The sequence below is a fragment of the Aythya fuligula genome, chromosome 8 (genome assembly GCF_009819795.1).
Source record: "Aythya fuligula isolate bAytFul2 chromosome 8, bAytFul2.pri, whole genome shotgun sequence".
In the NCBI taxonomy this organism is placed as follows: Eukaryota; Metazoa; Chordata; class Aves; order Anseriformes; family Anatidae; genus Aythya; species Aythya fuligula.
Genome location: NC_045566.1, coordinates 23,893,619 through 23,918,727, shown reverse-complemented (window position 1 = coordinate 23,918,727; position 25,109 = coordinate 23,893,619). Strand labels below are relative to the sequence as shown.

General features: G+C 38.5%; 2 protein-coding genes across 3 annotated transcripts in view; one reads left to right on the top strand and one right to left on the bottom strand.

The window, feature by feature from the left end:
• The window catches only part of CDC73 (cell division cycle 73), a 99,870-nt gene that overhangs the window by 34,869 nt on the left and 39,892 nt on the right, over nucleotides 1-25,109 (bottom strand). The window lies entirely within an intron of this gene.
• On the top strand, nucleotides 4,501-11,658 carry B3GALT2 (beta-1,3-galactosyltransferase 2). 2 transcript variants are annotated; one of them, XM_032191881.1, is made up of 3 exons: nucleotides 4,501-5,085; nucleotides 5,600-5,765; nucleotides 9,928-11,658. In XM_032191881.1, exon 3 carries the CDS (start codon nucleotides 10,057-10,059, stop codon nucleotides 11,323-11,325), a length of 1,269 nt encoding a protein of 422 aa, XP_032047772.1. In that variant the 5' UTR covers nucleotides 4,501-5,085; nucleotides 5,600-5,765; nucleotides 9,928-10,056; the 3' UTR covers nucleotides 11,326-11,658. The 2 variants fall into 2 exon arrangements, with proteins under 2 accessions (XP_032047772.1, XP_032047771.1); XM_032191880.1 differs by lacking the exon at nucleotides 5,600-5,765.

Below are 25,109 nucleotides of genomic sequence, written 5' to 3'. Positions count from 1 at the left end.
TCCAAGTTAAGATTCAAGTTTTACGTTTAATATGAACTATTTAATACTATTTAAACTTATTACTGGGATAACACCATTCAGATCACTGGAGAATGGATTTCTCCCACAGATTTTGTTGCTTTTCCCAGTCTAAGCATCTGTGTTAGAAGAAAAGGCTTCAGGCGTTTAAGACACTTACTAAACCTTTGTGGTTTTTACTGTAAACCCTGCATATCCCACAAAATCAGTTGTAAATGTGGGTACCTACAGAATGGAGCTGTAGAAATTAATGTACTCAAGCTACTGAGGAAATGTAACACGTTGAAAGAGTCAATACTCTGTCACAATATCGGTGAAATTCTGACAGGTCTGAAAGTCCAGCTGCTCGATTCCACGTTATTTAACATGAAGTGAAGAGCTGCATCACCAATGTCAACTTAACACACAGAACCAGGAGTTTTTGAGGCTGATGAAATGCCCCCATATTCAGTAAGTACATTGAGTATGTATCTTCCAACCGTATAGATGGCCAAACAAATAAGCAAGGAGATAACATCAGAGCTGCAGTTCTCTCAGTCTCAGAACATACACAGCTCGTCCAGCAGCTCCAGCAGGAGCTCTGTGTCTGGGCAGTGAACCTGAGGGGCCAGGACTCTTCAAATCCCTGGGACGCTTCAAAGGCCAGAAGACAGCCTAAAGGAGAAAAGGGTTTTCTGCACCTTTTTTGGGAACAGATTGGGCAGAAAGAAGGGGTAGGGCAGGTGGTAAGAGGCAGGCTGTCAAAGCTAGAACAATGCATTTTTCTCCTTAGGCCTAAGAGGTGGTGACCTGTTAACTTCACCAGGATGCCACGTTCCTGTCTTGAAAGAAGTTTGATATAAAGTACCAGGTCTTCACCAAAGTTTCAGTTCCTACAACATTTTCACTTTTCATTTCAAATTCTCATGCTGGGAAAGTGTGGGGGGATGCTAGGGGCAAGTTGATCTTATAGTGCAGGCAGCTGGAATGAAAAAGGTCATAAGGTAAGGGGAAAACGTAAGTTTATTTTCCACAGTTCTTTAAACTGCCTCTGAACGTTTGGTACTTCTGCTCATTGGCCTTCTCTCCTGCTGTGCTGAATCAAAGCTTCATAAAGTCCACGCTCTTTTCAGAATGCAAAAGGAACACTTGTGACAGGCAGAAAACACTACCACTGGCACTGGCATGTCACTTCATCAGGGGAGAGCTGCACATCCAAAAATGCTGCACAATATAAATGAAATTATGTTGTCCATCCCCTGGAAAGAAAATCCTCATTTAGCACTTAAGATCAGCAATAATTGGATGCGAAGCCTGGGGGAAAGACAAGAAAAATCAGAACACTGGAAGGAGAGAAAATGTGATAGAGACAAAACAACACATTATTGAGGAAAGAAATGTTTCTGGACGGTTGTCCAATACATAAAATTTGCATATAATGAAAAAACAGAACAGGAAAGTGGACTGAAAGCAGCTGCATTTTGGCTGATCAGTTGCATTTTAGAAGCACTCCTGACCTGTGCTCTTCACAAGGAACTGTATGAACTCTCAGGACTGAATTCTTCTTGGAGAGCTAGAATATCTATTCACTTAATAAAAAAACATTAAGAGCTTCAGAATTATGAAAAATCCCCTTGAAATTTTTCATTGGGCCAATGGAATAAGCCCTCCAGACTTTAGAGATCATCTGGTCTTTTCTCTCTAACAACTTCGCTAAATTCAGGGATGTGCTTAAATCCTTTATTGAGTGATAGAACAATTATAAACTGCTCATTAGGGAACATAAAAATACACACATTTCACAGTTACTGGAAACCTTTTCTCGTGTTCTGTCATCTCAGATTGATCTCTATTGCTGTATTTGTGTGCGAAATGCAAAACATTCAAAGATTAGTGGAATCGCTAAATTTATGGCTTAGCTATCATTTCAACCGAGTGCAAAATCTCAACCATTTATAAAAACGCAGCAAGTGTAAGACGGGTTTCACAATTAACTAAGAAATACTGAAATTTTGCTAAGGAAAATAAGGCAGGCGATACTGACACTTGTGGTCATTTCTAGATTGCTGTTTTTCATTCAGTTCCAAATATCCTCGTGATAGTTCAGTAACACACTGGGATCACAAAATAGCCACTCGCATTACAAATATTCTATAACCCTGTCCTCTCTAATCTAAATGCCATACTGGAAACGTATTCTTTTTGAAGCAGAGACAAACAGGCACTGGCCATACACATAACAATCCTTAACAAAGTTTGAACTAAGCATTCTAATATCATGTATGAACACATTTTGAGAAGAAAAATAGAAGTTTTCAAGTGAAGATAACTACCTCTGGAAGTCTTGCCATTAATCATTTTGAATTGTCACTTGAAAGGCTTTAAATACATTACAACTGAAATAATACTGCAATTCACTCTGATAAAATGGAATAATCTTTGCAGAGTATTCATGGAGTACTCAAAAAGCATGGCCCATATGGGAACATTGGGTTTACATGTCAGCTGTGATGTATGTATTTAGTTTAGCTTCCAGGGGACTCGTGGCCACCAGGCAGAAAATTATCTTTCTTCCTAAGCAGTACACCTGACTATTGCAACCACTGTACATCCATTTGAGAAACTTCTGTTACTGTTGTCAAGAGAGAACTTGATTTAAACAGCTCACCCTTAGGGTCTAATTTATCTTCGAAGTACTTTGACAAGGTTTGACTGATACCCTACAAAAAAATTACACAAAGGAAAATTTTAAAGTTTTTGGAAGAAAATATTCCAAAGCTACACACCTTTGTTTTGCACAGATACATGCTGCCTGGTTCACAGTTGTCTTGTGCCTGAGTTATTCTAAGCATCTTATCTGACCCCTTGCATCTGTTTCTAATTTTGCAGAACTCGCTGCACAGTCACCCTTGCACTGGCCACGGTATCTCTCTAGCGTTCCTTACATACACATGGCACATCCTCACATCGGTACAACTCCTTCCCAGCTTTCAGAGATGGAAGCATCTCAAAGGCTAAGACTGCAGCTTCTAATTTAAGATGTAACCATAGTAACATTACGGAACATACTACTCCTTGGATCAAGAACAAGCAGTCCACTGACCCTTCATGGTGAGATTTAGCCAAAATAAAGCTTATTCCAACCTACAACCACAACAAGGTTACTTAAATCTTCAGGTCATACTTCCAGAGCGAAGCGAGCTCCACCCTCCTGAAATATCCAGGAACCTCCAGTATCATACAAAAGTGCTAAAGAAGGCAGTTAGATAAAAATAACTTTTTTTTTCCCTGAAACTTTGACTTCCTAAAGCTACAGTCACATGCACAAATACAAAGTAGCAGGGGAGGGTGGGGGCTTTTCCTTAGTTTTCCACAAGATGAGCGAAGATCTGCTAAAGGCAAAGTTAGAGAAATTTAGTATGCATAGATGATTTATCAATCTGATCATGTTTCTAGTAAGTTAGCAGAATATGCATCTAGGGTAGTAAAACACAGTGACTGCCTGGGGAAGCCTTATTTGCCAGTGAAGGCAGCACCTCCCCAATCCATATGACAGACCAATTCTGCTTGCTTTATCCTTTAGCTAAAAGAAAAAAAAAAGTCCAAGTCACTGAAATCTTCAGCTTTAAAAAAAAAAAAAAAAAAACAGAATGGACAAATGCACTGACCAGTGAACATTTTGGTAAGTATGCTGCTAGTATTCTATTTTCAGAATTCCCTACTGAGCAATTTTATTTGTAGCATATAGTAAATATAATAAGGTGCTTCCACATAGCATGGCCAGGCACTGAAAGAAGAGAAATGAAAGGCACACAAGTTTCACTGGGACCAGAAAGACAAATTCTGTAATATAGGTATGTCTGTAACCAAGTCATTTTACATCCATCAATAATTGAAATCAAGTGCCCCCAGTCCTGCAATAGCAGACTTCGACCTTTACCAAGGAAGAAAGCCATTAACAGCAAAAAGGCAGCTTAACAGCACGTGTTTATACATTAGTGCCATCCAGCTTAATTGACTAACCTAAGATTACAAAAAGCTTTCAAAGGGGAAGCATGTGAAGCATGTGTAAAGGAAGCATGAGCAAAGAAACACCTCCTCTTGTCATCACGTAGGCACAAAAAATTTGTGCTAAGAGCACCAAATGGGTTAAATGAAGCTTTGTGTTTAAGTACTTATAATTCCTTTGCAGTGCAGAACAGCTTTTGGAAAACGGAAATAGAATGTCTCGCATTAAAAATCCCCCAGAGAATCATAAGTTACAGTGTCAAGGAAAAGTGAAAACAATTTGAAAAAACCTTCAATCATCCATTTAATAATCATACAATTTTTATACTCTTCACCTATCATTGTGCTCGTACTGAATATGTATCATTTATCACACAGGAGCAAGAGCCTGTAAAGGTTTCTGGCTGCCTTTGGATTCAGTCAAAATGAATGCAAACAATCACGTGGGATTCAGCCAAGCAATGACGTTAAATTCTGCTCTGTCAGAAGACAGCATCTGTCAAAGCCCACATTTAAACTGCTGCCTGCCTGTGCAGCAGCTGAAGAACTACGGAATGGATTTCAGAGACCACAATCCTCGCCTAAAACAGCTCGAACCCATTTCTACTACTGCCTAGCAACAATGAAGGAGGGAAGAGAGGCAAATCCTATTACTGAAGGCAAGTGAGCCACTACGTGCTAGCACTCACAGCTAACGTTACCATTAGAAATATGGATACTGAGGAGAAGGGAACACAGCACTGCATTGTCCGGCAAGGGAAACACCAGATGTAAAAGCTCCAAGACATCGGCTGCGAACGCCAGACAAGCCCGATCGGAACAGGAACGGGAACTACTGTCCTTTTGTTCGAACAATGAACAAAAAGCCCCAAGACAAGGACAACACTTATGAGCAGGGAAGGTAACGCGGCAACGAGCAGACAGATGGACAGATTGGATACCGTGAAAAGCGATCGCAGGAAGCAGACTGCTGGGGGATGTGCGCATGTTCGATAGCATCTTTTTTGCTGAAGTGATGGCGTGCCAAAACTATTTTCTGGGGGTATAATCCTCGCACCATAAATGGCCTGACCAAGGAAGGTATGTCAAATCCTTGTGTGTGATATTCATTCAATTGTCTGTTACCTTTTCAGCCATTGCAGATAATGATCGTTCCTAATTTGCAGAGCCCAGAGAGATAATGAACCGTGTCTCTAAACAGGGGAAAAATTCCAGGAGGTTTTCCTTTCACCACCCCAAACAATGTCACTATCTCAGACTCGTTTAATACACTGCTTACAGCCTGCACAAGGTTGGTGTGGGCACAGGAGGGATTAAAGGGATAATGTAGCTACTGTAATGATTGCATTTAACTGAGAAATTAAAAACTCAAAAGCCTCCAATCTAGAAAAAACAGTTAGAAATCCTCGGAAACTAGGTCAGAATTAATCCTTATCTGAAGTAATCTTAAAGCACTGGTAAAATGGCCATGATGTGACACACACTGAGAGCACTGAACCATCAAAACAGACCGTGCAGTCAAATTACATTATCTAAAAAGTGCCTTCAGACCTTTTTCACACTTGCTTTCCTTTTTTTTGCCCCTGAAACACAGCAAAATGTCATCAGACTAATATCGGCCAAGCATAAATTGGGAGCGTGCAAAAGACCGGACATGATTTAAACCATCAGCAGCACGATCAGGCACCACATTTTACAAGTAACATCAGGCTCCACTGAGATCCCAAAAGGAAACCTTCAAACACTACACATTCAAAATGGTGAGCACGTAAATTACCTCATGCCATCGTTGCTTAATAGGAAAACACTGCCTGTTTAACTTGGGTTGTAAAATGGCACTCAAACTAATTGTCATTCGTTTCTGCTTCTTGTTTAAATTTAAATACTTCATCAAATGTGGCAAGCAAGCAAGAAGACAGGTTACTATTTACAATAGAAATTTAAGACCCAAATCTATAGTGATTTAGGCACCACAAAATGAAAGTGCTTATCTGCAGGATCTGCCAGTGAACTGCCATAAATCCCCACATCGGCAACATAAATGTGCTTTCTTTATCCAAGGCAATGCTAACATGCAGAGAAGCAACCGTGACTGGAAAGAGCTCCCATACCTAGGGATGCATCTCACAGTCACCCATTTCAGATCACTTTTAAAGCCACTTCCCAGGACTTTTAAAACAAACCCCAAATTCTGCCCTCAGGCAGTACTTCTGGAGAAGCACGCCTAGCTGGCGGTGCCCCTCTCCTATCTGACATTTTAAAGCCTGAGCATCAGACCTCACCTTGAGCACTGCCTGTTCTGTGCAAAACATTAATGCAGTTTGTAAGTGAACTCAGGCACGGTACGTGAGGCCTAATATGCAACTGCTGCTGTTTGTCAGAAGAGCGGCTCGGGCTGCCTTCTGAACTCTCCTAATTAAACAATCTGCCCACAGCTAATCAAAATACGAAAATCCAGGGCGTGTAAACAGGGAGATGAATCCTTCAGTCTGTAAAGCTGCAATTATAGAGCAGGGCTGAAAGTACAAGGAGCTGAAACACTGTCAGAGCACAGCCCACAAACCAGAATCGAGGAGGCATTCACAGTGCACACACCGGGCATCTGACAACAGAGCAGGGACCGCACAACCAAGTGCCCAAAAGGAAGAACTCCTAAGTCAGAGTTTCAAAATGCAGTTACATGCAGCAAGATACTTTCAGAAGACAAGGTGCCTGTATAGAGACCTTAGGTTATAGCTGGTTATTTGCTTTTTGTTTTTACCTACTGCCCATGGTCGGTGCCTGTCCTTAAGCTTTCTGTGAAATGAAATTTTAATCAGGCAGATGCAGTAGTGCTTTAACCCTAATTAAACTGAGAGAAAATAATGGTTTTTCTCGTGACACTGTTTGATGCTGTTTTTAATACATACTGACAGCTCTCTACTTTTATTAAACACATCCCAGCACGTATTTTTTCAATGGAGCTATTGCTGGATTTCAAATGCCCACTGTAATGTTTCACACCTGGATTACAACAAAACCAAAGCAAAGTTGTTGTTTGTGGTGGTTTGTGTATTTTTTGTTTCCCTTCAGTCAATAGTTTTATGATGCTAAGAAACAGGTGTGGGTCCTTCCTTCATCCATACAAGGCCTTTTTAAAGGGCGAACAGGGACTGAAGGTTTTCTAGGAAATTCCCACCTTGAAAAAAAAATCAAGGAAACATGTTAAGGGAGAAAGAACCTCTCTGAAAATAAGCTTTGTAATGGTAGATGAGATGAAAATCATAAGAAATCTAATATGCACAATGTGAAGATGCAGTCAAAAATAGGAGGGGGGTGTTCACCCATTCTAACCCCATTTCTCTGTGCATCATAGAAAGGCAGCAATTTTAAGTTCACACAAGTAACATATAACCACATTCTCCCTTTTACTTATTCTCATGTGAAAGTAGGAGCACACGAAAAGCCTACCACCTCAACTAAAAATTAAATACAGATTAGTAATGTGATACAGATTTGCCAAAGTATTTGCATCTAACGACTGAAGTTTTAGAAGTGGAATAATTCAGTGTGGCAAAGTTAATCCAAATTACAGCTGCTACTCTGCATTCAGCTCTTCATGCAGTTCTTGTTTTGACTTCTTCCTAAACAGCATGCACATGAAATGGAATGATAATTCATCAAGTATTCCCACAGTTGCCCTCCAAGCTGGTATCAAACAATTATTTTCCCTGAGCTCTAGGATACCCTTTGAAGTGACATTTGTGTTTGCTCATACAGAGATATCCATCCCAAAAGGCTGCGTTTTCATTTAAAACTCACTGCACACCACAGTGAAACTTAAAACCATGGTTTTTAAAATTATGTTTGGAGAGCAGGCTTTCATTCTCTAAGCATGCAAAAGAAGGTGTAAGTGCAGAGGTAAGCATATATCTTCCACGTCAGGGGCTTAGTTCCTTTTTACCCTAAGGTATAATTTCTGAGCTAAGAAGCATTAAGAAGAACAGCATGAAATTTCAGGCTGATTCTCAAGCAGCATATTTTTGAGACAGGTTTAACATCTGTGGAGTGGAGAATAATTTTTAGATAGCTCAGTTTCTGCTACATAGCATCAGTCCCAAGCAGTTAAAAAATAATAATAAAAGAGAAATGCTTTCAGTGAGCTTGAAAACAAAATTCATGAACATGATGCAACAACAACAGGGAAGAGCTTAGCATATCACCAGGCAAATATTTTGCCATTTCAGAAAGAAGTAAGGGGCAGTTTTGTCTTTTTAGATACATTTATCATTACAAACCACAGTTAAAATCCCCGCTTACTTGCTCCTCCTGGTGGAGGTTAATAAGACAGACAAACTACAGTTTCAACTCAGTGCAATACTTCCCCTTGCTTCCAAATATTGTGAGTGATGTCTTCTGCATATACATTACTCTGTTTATATATCAACTGACACAGTAATTAAAATAAAGCTTAGTTATATGTCTCTCCTTATCCTTTTTGAAATCTCATCTTTTCCCCTTACATTAACTAGGCAGGCTGAACGTTGCAGTCACACATAATAATATATTATTCAACTGCCATCTCTTCTTAAATTACTTCCTTACAGTGTAAAATCCTGTAATTTCCCCATATAACATGTCACTTAGCTTTTAAATGCAAAAATTAATCCAAATATTGGTTTTAGAAGATAGCAAAGTAATTAATAAATTACACATTTATATTAAAAATAGCATTTTCTGTGGGACCCTTATTCAACTGTCATCCTTTTTCCTATACAAAACCCTAGGGCCCAGAAATAAATTAGAGCAAATTGAAAATCGCAAACGAATTGCTACTGTGCAGCGAAAGGTTCATTTACAAGATGATGTGATCAGCTTTTAATATGCAGCATCATGAAGCTGCCATATTGACTCTGCTCTTGAATATGAAAAAAATTTAGGAGAAAATGAAGCACAGACTACTTTGGCACTTTTTCCTACAGTTACAGCTGCTATTAGCAATACTTCACATTTCTGCATGATAACTGAAGTACAGCAGTTACATTTAAATCCACTGAGGGGAAAAAAGAGTCACGTTCATCAGATAGTTTGCCAGAAAGTAACTTAGAGCTGTGCAGTTTTACTTCTTGTTAATATGAGCATTTACTTAAGATCTCTGCCCACTAAAAATCAACAGCTTGACTGTAAATCAGCTGCACACAAGCCTGGCACACCAGCCAGGAGTTGAAGCTTTTCCTTCCTTGTGGAGCAGAAGGTTAAAGGTGCTTGAAAGGTGACCAAAAACGTTATCATGTGTTACCATCTAAGGGCTGTGCAGTGAGGTTACTGGACCCTGAAAATTAATTTTGACAGGTGCACCTTCTCATTGACTTTCTGAGCACAGTCGGGGCCGGTGGAAACACGCCAAGCAGTGTACTGTGACTAACACAGCTCTGCCATAATCAGCCCTGCACCGTCTGTCCCACCACCACTACATGACCATTTTACAAAAAGGGTTTTTAAACTGAACTGTACGAGCCTCTGCATGTCAAATCAATTTTAATTAATGCCAATAAACCTTCCATCTGGTATCAAGCCCTTTTCATTCAGTCCTCCTCAAGCACCATACAAGGATTTCAGTCAGTATACATGATGCTATTTAGGTCTACTTCACACTTCTTCAGCTAGCATGATCCACTTCTTCTAGTTTTTGTTTGTTTGCTTTGGGGTATTCTCAACTCTTACCATAAAAGAATTATAAGCAAGCCAATCAAATAACTTTGTTTTTTGATAAAAGTTGTCTTTTATCACAAATCTGACCTTGTTCATACTAACATGGGCTGTTTAAAAAAAAAAAAAAAAAAGACTAAATTATAGGTTCATGTCTAGTTTCTCATTGTAGCTTTTTATATTATGAGCAGGTAAAATTAGTAATTTATGTTCTGTTCGTTTAAACCTTTGCAGAGTGAGCCATTTGCAGAGAATCACTCAACATAAGCAAAAGAAAATGAATACCAAAGAATAGCAGTGGATCCAGAAAAGAAGGGAAAAGCATTTTGCTTGGCCATTGTCTCATCATTGGATTCTTACAACATGCTTCAGTGGAGAAGACGACACTGCTGCTTTGCAAAGATGACCTGGAATACCAAAAGGTCTCTATTTCGCACCCATCTCATTGGCCTGGTCTCTCTTGTATTTCTTTTTGCTGTGTTTCTGTTTTTTAATCATCACGACTGGCTGCCGGGCAGGGCTGCTTTCAGAGAAAATCCCATGGCTTACACTATACGAGGATTTAGGTCTACTAAGAGCGAGATGAACCACAGCTCTCTAAGGAACGTGTGGAAGGACGCCGTACCTCAGACTCTCAGGCCTCAAACAGTCACCAACTCCAACAACACCGAGCTGTCACCCCAAGGAGTCACCGGTTTGGAAAACACGCTCAGTGCCAATGGAAGTATTTACAACGAGAAAGGCGCTGGGCATCCAGCTTCGTATCATTTCAAATACGTCATCAATGAGCCTGACAAATGCCAGGAGAAGACCCCTTTTCTCATTTTGCTCATTGCTGCAGAGCCAGGCCAAGTGGAAGCCAGACAGGCGATTCGACAAACCTGGGGTAACGAAAGCCTGACGCCTGGCATCCAAATTGTTCGCATCTTTTTGCTGGGGCTAAGCACCAAGATAAACGGATACCTCCAGCGCACCATACTAGAGGAAAGTAAACAATACCATGACATCATTCAACAAGAATATTTAGACACCTATTATAATTTAACCATTAAAACTCTGATGGGAATGAACTGGGTTGCATCTTATTGTCCAAGTGTTCCGTATGTTATGAAAACTGACAGTGATATGTTTGTCAATACTGAGTATTTAATACACAAGCTTCTGAAACCAGAACTTCCTCCAAGGCACAAATATTTTACAGGTTATTTAATGAGAGGTTACGCACCTAACAGGAACAAGGACAGCAAGTGGTACATGCCACCTGATTTGTATCCAAGCGAACGTTATCCTGTATTCTGCTCTGGAACTGGTTATGTTTTTTCTGGAGATTTAGCAGAAAAAATCTTCAAAGTCTCCCTAGGCATCAGACGTTTACATTTAGAGGATGTATACGTGGGGATCTGCCTTGCCAAGCTGCGAATTGACCCTATGCCTCCACCCAACGAGTTTGTCTTCAATCACTGGCGAGTTTCTTACTCCAGCTGTAAATATAGCCACCTAATTACCTCCCATCAGTTCCAACCTAGTGAACTGATCAAATACTGGAACCACTTACAACAGAATAAGCACAATGCCTGTGCCAATGCAGCGAAAGAAAAAGCAGGCAGGTATCGCCACCGTAAACTGCACTAGAAGGACAGCACTCCCTCTAGCAAATGTATCCCCCGTGCAATTTGTAAATACCGCTGAACGCATGTACAGTGAAAAATGGATGAGCTTCACGGGACAGCCTTTAGTTGATCCCCATCTCACATAGTGGAGTCTGAAAATTATTTTTTTAATTTAAAATAAAAAGTATAGTTCTTGATAACACTGATATTATGAAACCATAACCAAAAGGTTTTCCCAGCAAATTTGAAGAAAAAAGATGAGATAAGGATTTTTGTGTTAATGTGCAATAATAAGCATGCACACTTTGGTGGTCCAATTGCTGACTTCTGTGCCAATAAAATGTAATTGAGCATATTTTCCACACAAATTTTATTTAAAAATGCATTCATACCTCTAGTTCTTTACAGTGTAATGATTTGTTGTTATCTCGAATTGGTATAAGTAAAATGAAGAATGAGAAACAAAGGAAATGCACAAAGGGCAGATCAGTTTTACTTTCAAATACCACATGAAAATTATTATACACTTCTTTAACGTACAACATATTTAGCAGTGTTGCATTTACAATTAAGACACTACCAAAAGAACGCTAAAACAATGCAAAAGGACTCTGTAAAAGTACATCCAGTTCTGGCATGGTTGCTTTTTGGGAGGGATTAGGAAAAAGGATAAATGAAAACAAAGTTCAGACTACCACTTTGTACATCGCCTTCTGAAATGTTACTGGTGTTCTTGATTCAACTCCAGTTTCAACTACATCCCCCTGAAAGAGGTGACAAAGTTGCTTAATTCTGTAGAAGTCATAGGGCAAGCTCCTAGATTCTGGTGCCAAGTAACATTCATTTTGGCATCTTTGTGCAAATTCACTCAATCTGCTATTAGTTTCTTTACAGAACTTCAAGATAGCTCAAAGGCTGATCAGATATGCAAAATGGAACTTCAAGTCTCACTACAGTCTCAAAGACGTTCTATTTTGTAAAAGAGGAAGAAAACCTACAAATTTTTTTTTTTTGATTTTCCTCTTTACTGCCTTTTAGACACAAAAAAAAAAAAAAAAAAAGACCAGTCAAGTGAAAATCGGTTTGCTAGAGGAAATTAAGCCAAACACTTCACTTTATAGATGGGGAGGACTAAGTCATAAGATTGACATGTCCAGATAGCAATACAGGAGAGAACAAAATGGAAGCAATTTTAAAAATTAAAGCTACATCTGCCACTGAAAACAAGATTGAAGAAGTAGCTTAAATCTATTTACAGGTTTCCAAGTTTTCTAACAAACAGAACTTTTAAAGTTAATTTTCCAACAGAGTTACAGAAGCATTGCATCAGAATCAGGTTATTACTATTTATCACAGTGCCAGGGTAAGCAATACCTGCATTTGATTAAGCAGTAAATGATGGAACTGTGATTAGTTTTCTGTTTGACCAGTACTTTTTAATTGGGTAAAATACAAATATTTGATGTACTTTTATTATTTAATAAAAGTGATTATATTTATGGTCCTTCAGCCTTCACTTTTTATGGTAAAGCTGCTCAGGAAGAAATAAATTGCTAGCTTCAGCATTAACTGACGTTTCTAGTTTTCCCTAATTCTTAAAGTGTAGTTTTCATAGCATGCACAATACAGAGAACACAGCAGGTTTTTTTTTCTTTGTAATGAAAAGATGAATCATCTTACGAAGCCCTAAGGCTGTCTATATCCAGGAATTTAGGCACATAAGCAGACTGTATCGCACTGGTCTAGTCCTCTAAGGAATTCAAAGGAGATCTTATTAAAGATGGGTAAGGGAATTTGCTCTTCACTATTTTTTGGGTGGTCCTCCAATAAACTATCATACCTTTAACCATAGAAATGGACATTTCTGAGGAAAGCAAGTGTGTGAAAATAGTAAAATTTATGCAGAACAGAACAACGTGTTCTGTTCAGAACAACAGAACACTCCCCAGGGAAGTGGTCACTGCACCGAGCCTGTCTGAATTTAAGAAGAGATTGGACTGTGCACTTAGTCACATGGTCTGAACTTTTGGGTAGACCTGTGCGGTGTCAAGAGTTGGACTTGATGATCCTTAAGGGTCCCTTCCAACTCAGGATATTCTATGATTCTAACGTTCTCCAACTCGATTGAAATTGGATTGACTTAGTTGTGGTGATGATTACTGGCATTCGTGTAACACAGTAGCACAAGCTGCATTCGAAGTGTTTGGGAACACTCTTTAACATTACCACCTATTTGTAGTTCTCTTCTGACTCCTTCCTTCCTGGTGAGTACTTGAGCACCAGTCCCTGCCTTCAGTACTTTCAAGCTAGACCATAATTTACTCTACTTGGATCTTCCCAACTTTGGCTAGTTCGAAATGTTGTTACTAGCTTCTGGGTCTAATCCAAGAGGTTAATAACTGAACATTAAATAGTTTGGCACTTTCATTATAAAGTTTGGCAGCCAAACAACCTCTTGGGTACTTCACTTCAGAGTTCATGCAAGATGCCAATCTGCCTGAGTTTGGCAGAATTAGTTATAATACCAATGAGTTCAGCACATTGAACTTCTTCCTAGTTAAAATAGTCGTGAGGAGTACAAGATGTTAAATAAAAACCCATTCATAAGGCCCTTTTAAGAGCTCGGCCTACTTTTTAAAAATTGTATTAATATTTGGGTATGATTTGAAACTACTTTATCAACACATTTGAATCACTATCAAGACAGCCAAAGGCTACTTAAACCTTTTTTATCCAAGTGTTTTCTTTCAGTTTGTTATGAAGCTTGCAGAAGCAGGAGTGAGAGGTTGTATGGTGAAACATGAAACTACAGAATTAAAGATCTACCTTCCGTTCTCCAAATGCTGTTGCCACTTTTTAGTTTGTGTTGAAGCTATTTGCTTACTCTGGAAGAGCATAACAACAGTTCATGTCAAAACAGTACAATCATTTCCATCATTAAAACCTCTGGCAAGTTCTGGCACTTCCTACCCAACAGAAAGCAAGACAAGAAATGCATTGTCAGTTGCAACAGGATAAAAGTTTGTGTTTAGGTGTAATATTTCTGCAATGAAGTAAAAAAAAAATCAGTAACACTAGTTTACTCAAAAAGGAAGTTTAGAATAATAGAAGTTTGTGCAATCTTCTCTTTAAATGTGTTTTGTGGTCGTCCCCCTCTCCCCCCCTTTGTATGTCTGCTTCAGATCAAATGCAAAAACATGACTTATTACAGGAAAACATGTCTTGTCATCAGCACCATCATTGTGGCAAAAAAACATATTAGACAAAGTAAGCAGGGGAATGAAAATTGAAATTCAGTAATTTTTCCTCATTTAACTTCAAACTGAGTGAAGATTTACGCATTTATACTAGACAACCAAAATAAAGCCTCACACTATTATTTACCAACAGAACTGCTCCTCTCACATCTCCAGTTCTCCGGTGATCCCAGTTATTTGGGGATCCTGTATCAATAGGTTTGATCATGTGAAGTGAACAACTACAGCTGTTGGAGTACGAAGGCTGCTCCTATCCCCAGCCATTGACAGATTTTTTTCATAGATGAAGTTCATGTTCTGTTATAGTCTGAAAGAAATACTAGTAAAAGGTACTTACAAGCCTCAGTGGTTGCTTTGAGGGGGGAAAAGTGTCTGATAAGATCTTTATCTAAAAGTCGTAAGTTATTTCTGTCCTACAAATTAAAAATTATACAATTGCAGTGATCTCAAAGAAATAAGGCAGACTAGGTTTCAGGTTAAAAAAGTCTCAAAATCAATGCCAGATCAGGCATGGCATGAGCACGAGCATAGAACCTAGACACCATTCCTCTAGACAGCCCCCCATCCCTCCTGATTTCCCAATACATTAACACAATCCGCAGTCATACTTCAATCTAACATATCTACATCATCCCACATTGCAAGAACATCTTATCTCTTGAATGAATGCTCATTGCAATTTTTGACAACTTCCCAGGAAGAGATGGAAGAGAGAGAAGAACACAGAAATTACTACTACTTCTGTTCAGTTACAAGAACAGGCTTGTAACTATTTTGCTAAAAACAATTTCCATGGTGGTTTTTTTGTTTTGTTTTTCCATTTTTACAGCTCATTTCTCAATCCTTACTTTATGCTGTCAAAGAATACAAGGAACTATTGAACAATTTCTTTACATTACAACAGCTGCACCTATAAAATTTTAAACGCATCTCCCCTTTTCATTTCATAGTTTGCTCTTTCAAAGCAGCATGTGATTCGGGTGGTACAGTCTCACCATTCCTGACCCCACTAATTCCAGGCTGGGGATCATACCCATCACATACAGCATTTGCTGTATCCCTACAGCTTCCATCTCCAGCCTGTCCACCCAGCCTCCCACGTCCAGCTCTGCTCTGCAAGACTTAGCCACTACTCAAGGGGAGCCCAGGGAGAGGAGGGAAGCAGGGAAGCTGCACTGCGAGCTATGCAATGCTGCACCGTGCAAATGTAGGTCAGAAAGGAGAGAACAGTGCCTTTGCTTTGTACCCAAGGCAAGAATTAATTCAAAGGCTTTCTGGGGCAGGAGGCTGGGGGACAGCCGTAGAGAACAAACTTGCAGCAGGTCAGTTAAAGCTCTTGAATATCAGAAAACAGAGGAGTGAGACTAAAAACACAGCACCTGATCAACACCACACAGATTAAAAAAATACATACACACACACACACCTCAAGGGCAGGCTCAATGATGAAGGGAAAGCACTAAAAGTGAGGCCAAATTAGAAAGCAGCATCTGAATTTCTAGTGAGAAGTGTTTGTACTTTCCCCCTTATAGAGGAAATAAAACTTTAAGGTGAACCTGTTCCTGTAACCAGATTTCTGGTTTGTGATTGCAGTGAATGCCCTTTATTAAAGCCTGCACCGAAGTAATTACAAGCAGTGGCACAACGGCATGAATAGCAGCAGGTCAGTAACTCCAGAACAGCTATTTTACATATAATTTTACATATAGGAGCACCAACCCAGTCAAAACAGCACAGAAAGCCAGATTAGTTTTATCTAGGGCTTACATTTCATTTTGAAAGGAAGCGTTCACTATATTCTTCATTTGTCCCTGGCTAACTCAAAGGAAAGCCAGCCTGGCACAAGCCGGTACCTTCAATTCACAGTTAAACAACTGCGGAAGAATTGAGCTGAACATGGGATGGAGATGAAAACCACCATGTTGCTCTCCTCGTATCACCATGGAAACAGTTAAAAGAACTCTTCAGCATTTAGATCTGACAGTTTTCACGATAACCCTAACTGAATGATGGTAATGATGCATTTTGCTTCATGAGCTAACTACTGTGCATCTCCAACCACCGGGTACGAACCATTCCCTTCACTGATCTCAGGGCTGTGCTGGCGGTCAAAATGTTCTGACTGAGACAGTAACCTCAAGTCACTTCTCACTCTCTTAAAAAAATAAAATAACATCCCTCTAGCTCAGGGAATGCTTATAGCTTAAAGCTTCACGTAGTCTCAAAGGTTTCCATTTAAATGCTTAGCTTGTGCCCACTTGCTGTACCAGGTGGCAAAGTCAGGACTGCTAAAATGTTTGATGGGAATTTTCTGAAAGGGCTTTCATTCACCTGGGAATGCCTGAGAAAGAAACATTTTGCAAAACACTTTCTAAAGAGTGAGCAGAGCTGCTCCTGCTGTCTTCTAGGTATAATTTGCCTGAGCAAGGAGGAAGAAGTTGATGTAATTCTATAATTTTTATCACCATGTAACCAATATAAATTTTTTCAAATATGAAGACACTGCAAGCCATACATACAATGTGTGTGTGTGTATGTATATATATTATATATACACACATTTTGAAGAACATACAGCACTGAAGACAAGTGCATCAGAACAAGTGCATCCATCTCCTTTTAGCCCATTTAGCTTGATCTAACATTAATTGACATTTGGGTATCAATACTCAATGAACCACTCACATTGACCTTCCAGACACCTAGTTTGGGCATGATGGAAAAGGCTTTTTATTTCCCTCATTAGAAAGATGTGTGCAAAAACATTTCTTACTCTAATACTTTAAGGACACCAGATTTGATATTGTCTAGCAATTAATTCAACATAAAGATCAAGAGACTGAGAACAGTGTGAAATCAAAGGATTAAAATTTCCCAAGACGACAAACAACAGCCTAGAGGAAATAGCCATGTCTGCAAGGATGTAAGAGATAGCACAAAGTCCTCAAGAAGTTACACATACCCCGTTCTTCCCCTCTTAACACAAGTGTTTATAATGTTAAAAATTAAAATCTTCCATACCATCATAAAAACACTAAATCCCTCCACTCTTAAAAAAAAACAACAACGTCTTTTGTTGTGGAAAGGCCAAGTGTTCCCATGTCTCAGCAAGCTCAAGGTTTAAAACACGAAAAACTGTCTGCCACAAGAAATCCTTTGTTAATAAAATACCAAACAAGTCACCAAGGAAAACAAAACCCTAGCTCACTGCCTTTATTAAATATTTAACATATCCTGCATTTAAACAAGAGGAGGTCTAAGGAATATTTGAAGAATAAAAGAGATTCTAGGTTTCTTTTCAGGATTTCACTGCTGCTCTCATCACTTCCAAAAGAAGTATGCATCTGGCATATTTAAAAAAAATCTACGTCATAATTAAAGCCTGTTGTGCCATAACATATAGGTTGATGCACGATAAAACAAAAATGAATCACTGGAAAACGCCATCTGTGACTCAGTCTAAAATTTTATGTAAAAATTCAGTACTGCCAGTTAATGCAAATACCAGTCTTTTTATAGGCGTTTCTCCAAAGTCCACCTAGGCATTGATTTTCGTAGACATAAAAATTTAACTCAATTATCCAGCCTTGCGAATCAAGAGAATAACCAATTTCCCATTGTATCATCTTTGAATAATTTAAGGCCTTGTATTTTATTGATTCTTTTTTAGCATGGAAGAAGATACTTTTTATGTCCAAATAATTTAAAGAAACAAGATTTTAATTCAGGTATGCTCTTAACATTACTTCAGACTCTAAAAAGAGTAAATATCATACACCTGAACGGACAACACATCTGTTCCTCAAAAAGCAAATTGCAAAGCTTATGCTGTAAGCACAATGAGGCACTAAAAAAAGGGGGGGGGTGGATCTCATTGATCCTAAATAAAATGCAACTTCAACTGAAATGTATTTTCAATAACGCCCCTACTGATGTCATGAGAAAATTCTGTCTTTCAAGTTGGAAGCAATTTTTAAAAGCAGATGCAGCAGACTACTCCTATCATTTCACCAAAAATCAATATTGCTTTATCTGTTTTGGAAGTTAACCACATTACTTAAAGTTTAACTATTTCCTGAATTCTCAACATGGTAAAAATAGATACATAAATTGAAAGAATGACAGAACATGCTTTTATTTTATTATCTCTATTCTTTTATTTTGTAAAAAGTGTAATTTATTCAAGCTCAAAAGCCATAGTTACTGCTGCACATTATCCAGTTGTGAATTACGTCCTTCATAATAGCAGGCGAGTCTGCTTGCTACATCTGGCAAAAGTACAACTTTCTTCCTACTAGAAATTTGGTTGAGAAATGGATACTTAAAACAACTTAAGATACCCACTTCCACTGATTTCAAAAAAGGACTATCAGCCTCCTCCCAGTAATCTGGAGGCTCTAATCCTGAAAAAAAATAATCTAATGCTGCCATAATCAGTAAAATAAACAAAGAAAACAGCACAGCATTCTCTGGGTCCCTAAAGCTTTTTTTTGTTGTTGTTTACTTTTTTCCCCGTTATAACTTCTACTGTTAGAACATTAGAAAAAGGTAAACTCCTCAAATAATTTGTTGTCCAACTTTCACACTAGCAGAGCAGAATGGAGAAACTGGAATGAAGAACACAATCACATTTCTTTTCTACTCCTCCTCCTTTTCAGCAGAAAGCTTCACACGTCTGAACACACACTTTCTGTAACTGCCATCTTCTGCACGCATTCTGTAAATCACACCTGACAAACATGACTTCTGTTGTGCATTAGACTGCTTATGACAACCAGACTAATATTAATACTTTACCTCTTCTACTTCTGTAAGAAAAATATCTACAAGTCCTGTATTTACAGTTTTCTCCACTGTAAAAAAATACTTTACTTGGAATAAAGCAATTTTTCCCCCGTTCCTTATCACAGCAGTCTCTTAGACTTGTGAGTATTTACACCACCAGGAAGCTGTTATTTACACAAAGCTATACTGAAAGGAATTACAGCAGCTTAGAAATTCCTTATTCATGAGGAACTGTGAGAGATTTGTGGCTAAAGTACTAATATATGATTCACTCAAAACAAATGAGTAAGCCTTTTTTAATATTTTTTTTTTCATATTCTGAAGATCCAGATTTTTTTCCCATTTTGTCAGTATAAGCTCTAATTTTTCAGCATGAAAGCTATTCAACATACTGGTTCTCCCAAACCTCACCACCTGTGTGCAACAGCATTTCAGAAAGCAGCACACGGAGTTGTACACTAGCTAGAAGATGGCAAAGTACTTTTCCGTCAGATTGCAGTGCTGGGAACAAAACCACATTCACTGATACAGTCATTTCAGCATTAAGATAATGATGAAAATAATTAAGACAAATTGCAGAGTTGGACGGCGTTCATGTGCTGAAAGGATGGACTGATCCAGCCATGCCTTCCTCAGCACGTCCAGACACAGAATGCCAAGTGGTAGATGGTTCCTTTTTTTTTTTTTTTTTCCTATGACACTTGAAGACATTTGAGCAAAAATAGCTTTCAGTGTTTGCTGAACGCATTTTACACCAGCTTTGTCAGTTACTTGAAATAGGAAATTATCACAACGAGAGGAGTCTCCACAAAAAAAAAAGATCTGGCTCCCTGCATAGCCAACCAAGTAACTTGGCACTTGGTTTGTGGCAGTGGCCAATGGAGACAGACACAGCAATCCATGGCCTTAGCTTGTCCCAGCTTTTGGGAAGTCAACAAAACCAGAATTGTTCTTGTAGTGGTCAATAAAGCTTTCTTTTCTTGCTGTCCTACTTTCTTCCTTTGCCAACTGCCTCTTCACAACTCAGCATTTTCCCAATATATCAAAAAGATACGTGGTAACATGCTACATGGAGGCAATTTCTGTAAAATGCTCTATGAAGAACTGAGCCATTCTCCAAACAAATCCTCCAACAATCTGCCCATCTAAACACAACAAGAACACACCAGTGATTTCTCTGAGATACAAAAACCTAACTGGTCTCATCTTAAACATATGGACATGAATTCCCTAAATGTAGCTTTTTAGAGACTGCATTCGGAAGATAACAAATCTGTGTGGTCGTGATAAATACCAAACTACATTTTCTGACTTTTCTGTACAACATTTTCAAAGCTTCTAATAAGCATCAGTCTTTTAGATCTCAGAGAATTGGTTCTGTACTGTAGACCAACTCTTATTGCTTAACACTGGCATCAGATGAAATTAGACTCAGACAAATTGACTGGTTTCAATGGTTTGCCAATGTAGCCACGTAGACTTTAACAAGCCTAGTAAATACATAATAAATGTTGACTAGGACCTGTTATTAACAACACTTCCTTCCTAAACAGCTGATAAATTTATCCAGCAATTTGCAGAAATATTGCCCAAATTTCCCCATTAACTGCAAAATAAGAGGATGAACAGATATATTCACCTACAGAGATTCAACTACCTGGAGGGCTTTTAACTGATCCTATAGAAGTTGTTAGCAGAAATTAACAGTAACTTGCTGTGCTGCTGCTTAGCTACATTAAAGAGAAACTATCAAAAACCAGTAGAAATACTTTGTAATTATTCTCTCATTATAAACTTCTGGAAACTGGGACATTTCTGTGTTGCATAGTAGATCTCTTCCTATTAAACAGATAAAAGAGGCAAAACTCAGGAAAGCCACACTTCTGGTGAAATACCTAGACAGGACCAAGCACCAAAGAAATAAAAGAAAAAAATCTGCCCTATACTGTTTATGTAACCAAATGAGAAGACAAATTTTAAGTGGTAGGCTTCAATTTAAGTACTGGGAATAGGTGTTTCACCGTGTAATGTGAAAGATCTCTGGAACTTATGTACTTTGGAAAAACAATTATAGAGCAATATTTGCATTATGAAAGCTTCAAAGTTTTCTGAATTTACATGAAATCCAGAAGATCTTCAGTTGTGCATGCTGCAAAACACATACTAGTTAATAAACTAGCTAAGTATAAGCTAGTTAATAAATACCATTGGAGTTCTTTATATAAGGGCATTACTAGCTGGACTGAAGAGGACTGGCAGTTGAGTTTTAATTGTTGATCTGATTCAGATTGAATCTGTAATCCTATGCAATCCAGTAGCAAACACACATGGCACTAAAGAAATAGGACCCCAGGAACGTAAGAAGCAGAAACTGCATACGACAGTCCTGGGAAACGTCTCCAAAACACAGCAGGCTAACCCACTTTCTAGATGTTTATAGAAGTAAAGGTGAGAAGTCAAAGCATATCAAGTTAAATGCTTTCAATTCCCACATGATTTTTCTAACGCAGGAGTAAATTGGCCTTCACTCACTGTAAACCAAGGAAATTAAACTACAGCTAAAGTAATTTTATTCCTAAAGACATCACCAGCCAATGGCAATTTTATGCATTATAACTTATGAATGTTGATGTTATACACTTTGGTAATTTGCTTTAATTCGCTTGAGTGCCTTGATCTAGATACAGCCTTAAGGAACGCTCGTATATTGCCATATTAGATTGCATCATCCATTGTATTAAAGGGAAAAGGTTATTTCTGAATGGCAGAACTACGAAGCACTTGCACTAATATGAACAAGGAAATTATTTCCAAGACTTCACTTCTTAATGATTCCTAGCCACTACAGACACCCAGGTGGTAGCAGCTTCATCATGGAAAGACTTAGGGTGTTTAACTAGAAACATAAAAAAAACTTTAACCCTTCGAAACAAATCCTATACTGGGGAGATCAGCAGCTACAACAGAAGGTTAGAAAGAACTTCAAAAGGGATGGGAACTCCAGGGCTACCGGGAAGAAAAAAAAGATTGAGTTTCAGATGCGGAGAGGAGGGGAGGGGTGTAACTCCCCCCCCTCTCCAAACCTACAGCTACCATTCTTCAATTAGCATTTAGATGAATGCAAAGGCACTTCCAGAAATTCATTATGCTTGTCATAAGATCCCTAAACAAGATGAGAATCCATGAATATCCAGTGCTGAACAGGGCAGCGAGCTCAAGAACAAACTGCTAAGTACCACCCAGAGTTCAGCAGCAGGTTGAAGGCTACACCAGCTGGACCACAGGCTGCTGCAGTGGTTAGCATCAGGTCGTGTAAACGACAGAGCACTGTGAATACCGCTGGAAAGCGCACAGGATGCACTGGGAGCCTCTCCTACAGCAGCTCAGCAGTAACAAATAAGCAGGATTTCAGCCAGGATTTTATCAACAGAAGAATATTAAGGTATTAATCAAAGGAACTGAAACCAACTGAACCCAGATTTACATATGCATACACCTTTCTGAGTAGAGAAGTTCTAAATTTTAGTACCCTAGATTGAAACAATAAAGAATTAAGAAGCAAAATACAAGTCAGAGTAATATTTCAAGTTACATCAATGTATAACAGTAATAGATCGCTGTTAGAGTGAATGGGCTGTTAACAAATAAAAACAGAATACATCTTTTCCACCCAAGATAATGCCACAAAGCACAAGTACTTTAAAAATGACTGAGAGGGCTCCCTCCCTGCCAATAAACCTTTCCGTAATGGCAATTTAACTGGAAGAAAAACATTTCTCCCATCACCTTCAGACTTTCCACAGAACCTTATTCCACCTCATTCACCCTTGAGAAAAGAACATCTGCCCACACCCATCAGCTTTCAATCTTCTTACGGACAGAATTCATTTAGCTTCCTTCTGGGGAATATAGTAGAAGAAGAAAATGGTGAAGCCTAGTTGAGCCAAAATGAGTCTTTTGTTTTAAATAAAAAAGAAATCAGAACATATTTCTCAAAGCTGTGTACACCACTTGTATGCAGTATCAATATATCCCTATGCATTTTAATCTAGTTTAAATATGGTTTCACTAAAGCAACATCGCTTCACTGAACATGAGGCAAACTCCTTTAAGTCTGCCAAATATTAAATGTCAGGTGTATCAATCATTTTTGTTCCACTTATGAGAGGCATCAGGTACTTAGATGATTTTCCTTAAAGGTAAGTTTTTTATTTGTAACTGAGAACTTCCACAATTACTAGTACATTAGTAACTACTGTTTATGTGCAATACATTCTTGATCTTAACCTGGAGGATTTGAGCTGTTTATTACTTTTATCTTCACCTCAACTCCATATAAAGCAGTTTTAATATTTGAAAATATTTTCTATATACCGTAAAATTTCACCTAAAACACACATTCCCTGCATATGGATTATTGTTACTGTATTCATTGTTTAGAAAGATCTAGTGGCATATTCATATTAGATCGCACACTATTTGATCATGTAACAACTATTGGCAGCCTCCCAGAGAACAAAATAAAAGGACATTAAGAATTTTGCTGAGAACTGCCTGAGGAGTGAATACTGTAAATGTATTGAATATATTGTTTGTGCTGTACAGTACACGTTTAATGACGACAGCTTTCATATACGTGTTGCTGTATCCAAATAAAGGCGAGCAAGCTGCCTGATCAGGCTATGCTTTCATTAGTGCAGAGGACAGGTGTCAAAACAAATACATTTCAAAGGATTCCAGGTATGAACAAGGAAGCTGATTTACACATTCAAATTTTAGCAAACTTGTGAAATTTGCAACACATGTAAGATTATCCTTTAAAAACAAATATAATGTTATTCCAGGCAATCCAGCATCTTTTAGATTTTACTTTTTAGGACAGAATAACAAGCAGACCCTAATGCTAATATGTATTTTACTATTTCAATCTGAATTTCACCTTCTGTTCATGTCCAGATATTTCTGGAACTGTTTTCATTTTTCAAGACTTAATTAGAAACCTACTATAACAGTGCTGCTTTGTTACAGCATAAGATATCACACTAAAACAGAATGGAATTTATAGACTAGTATGAGGCATCTGCATATAATGTAGGCAACTAAATTATTAGCTACAAAATATTTGTCTTAAGGCCTCATGAAGCCTTCTCCACCCAGAATTATTTTGTTTTACTTAGGAACCACAGTGGGGAAATAAAATAAAATGCATTGGGCAGGTTGTTTTTTCTTATGACAACTGTATTCCATTTAGATTTCAGAAATATCACAGTCTGTTTGCCTCATTTACATCAACTGTTCCCAAGATAACTAGGAAGTAGGACTGATTAATACTGCTACATGATGCATCTTCAAGTTCCCTTGTTCCAAAGCAAAACAGGAGGTTCTTTCTCCCAGCAGGAAACAGATTTGTTAGCAGCCTACTTTAGTACCGCTCCTTCCCTCCTTCCACAGTACTCTCTGAACCTATTTGCCAGTTTCTATCAAACCTGGAAGAATATTTTCTTCTTTGTCAAATTTTGTGAGAATTGCTGGCCCGAGAAATCAGACCCTCAGACTAGTGCACCTAAGGAAGGAAAGGCAGGCAGCACTTTTTCTGTACCTTTTCAAAATGCCAGCACCGAGCCACCAGAAAGCACACACCTGAACTGATGATCAACTGCACATCCCTCCGAGTTACAGCAGAGCACAAGGAGGTAACACTTTATTTGGGTCAAAGAGAGACTTGGATGATTATAGAGAAAAAATACATTACTTTTATTGCCTA

Bases quoted from the DNA above. Each gene is read 5' to 3' on its own strand.
- B3GALT2 (XM_032191880.1), top strand. From the start codon at position 10,057: ATGCTTCAGTGGAGAAGACGACACTGCTGCTTTGCAAAGATGACCTGG.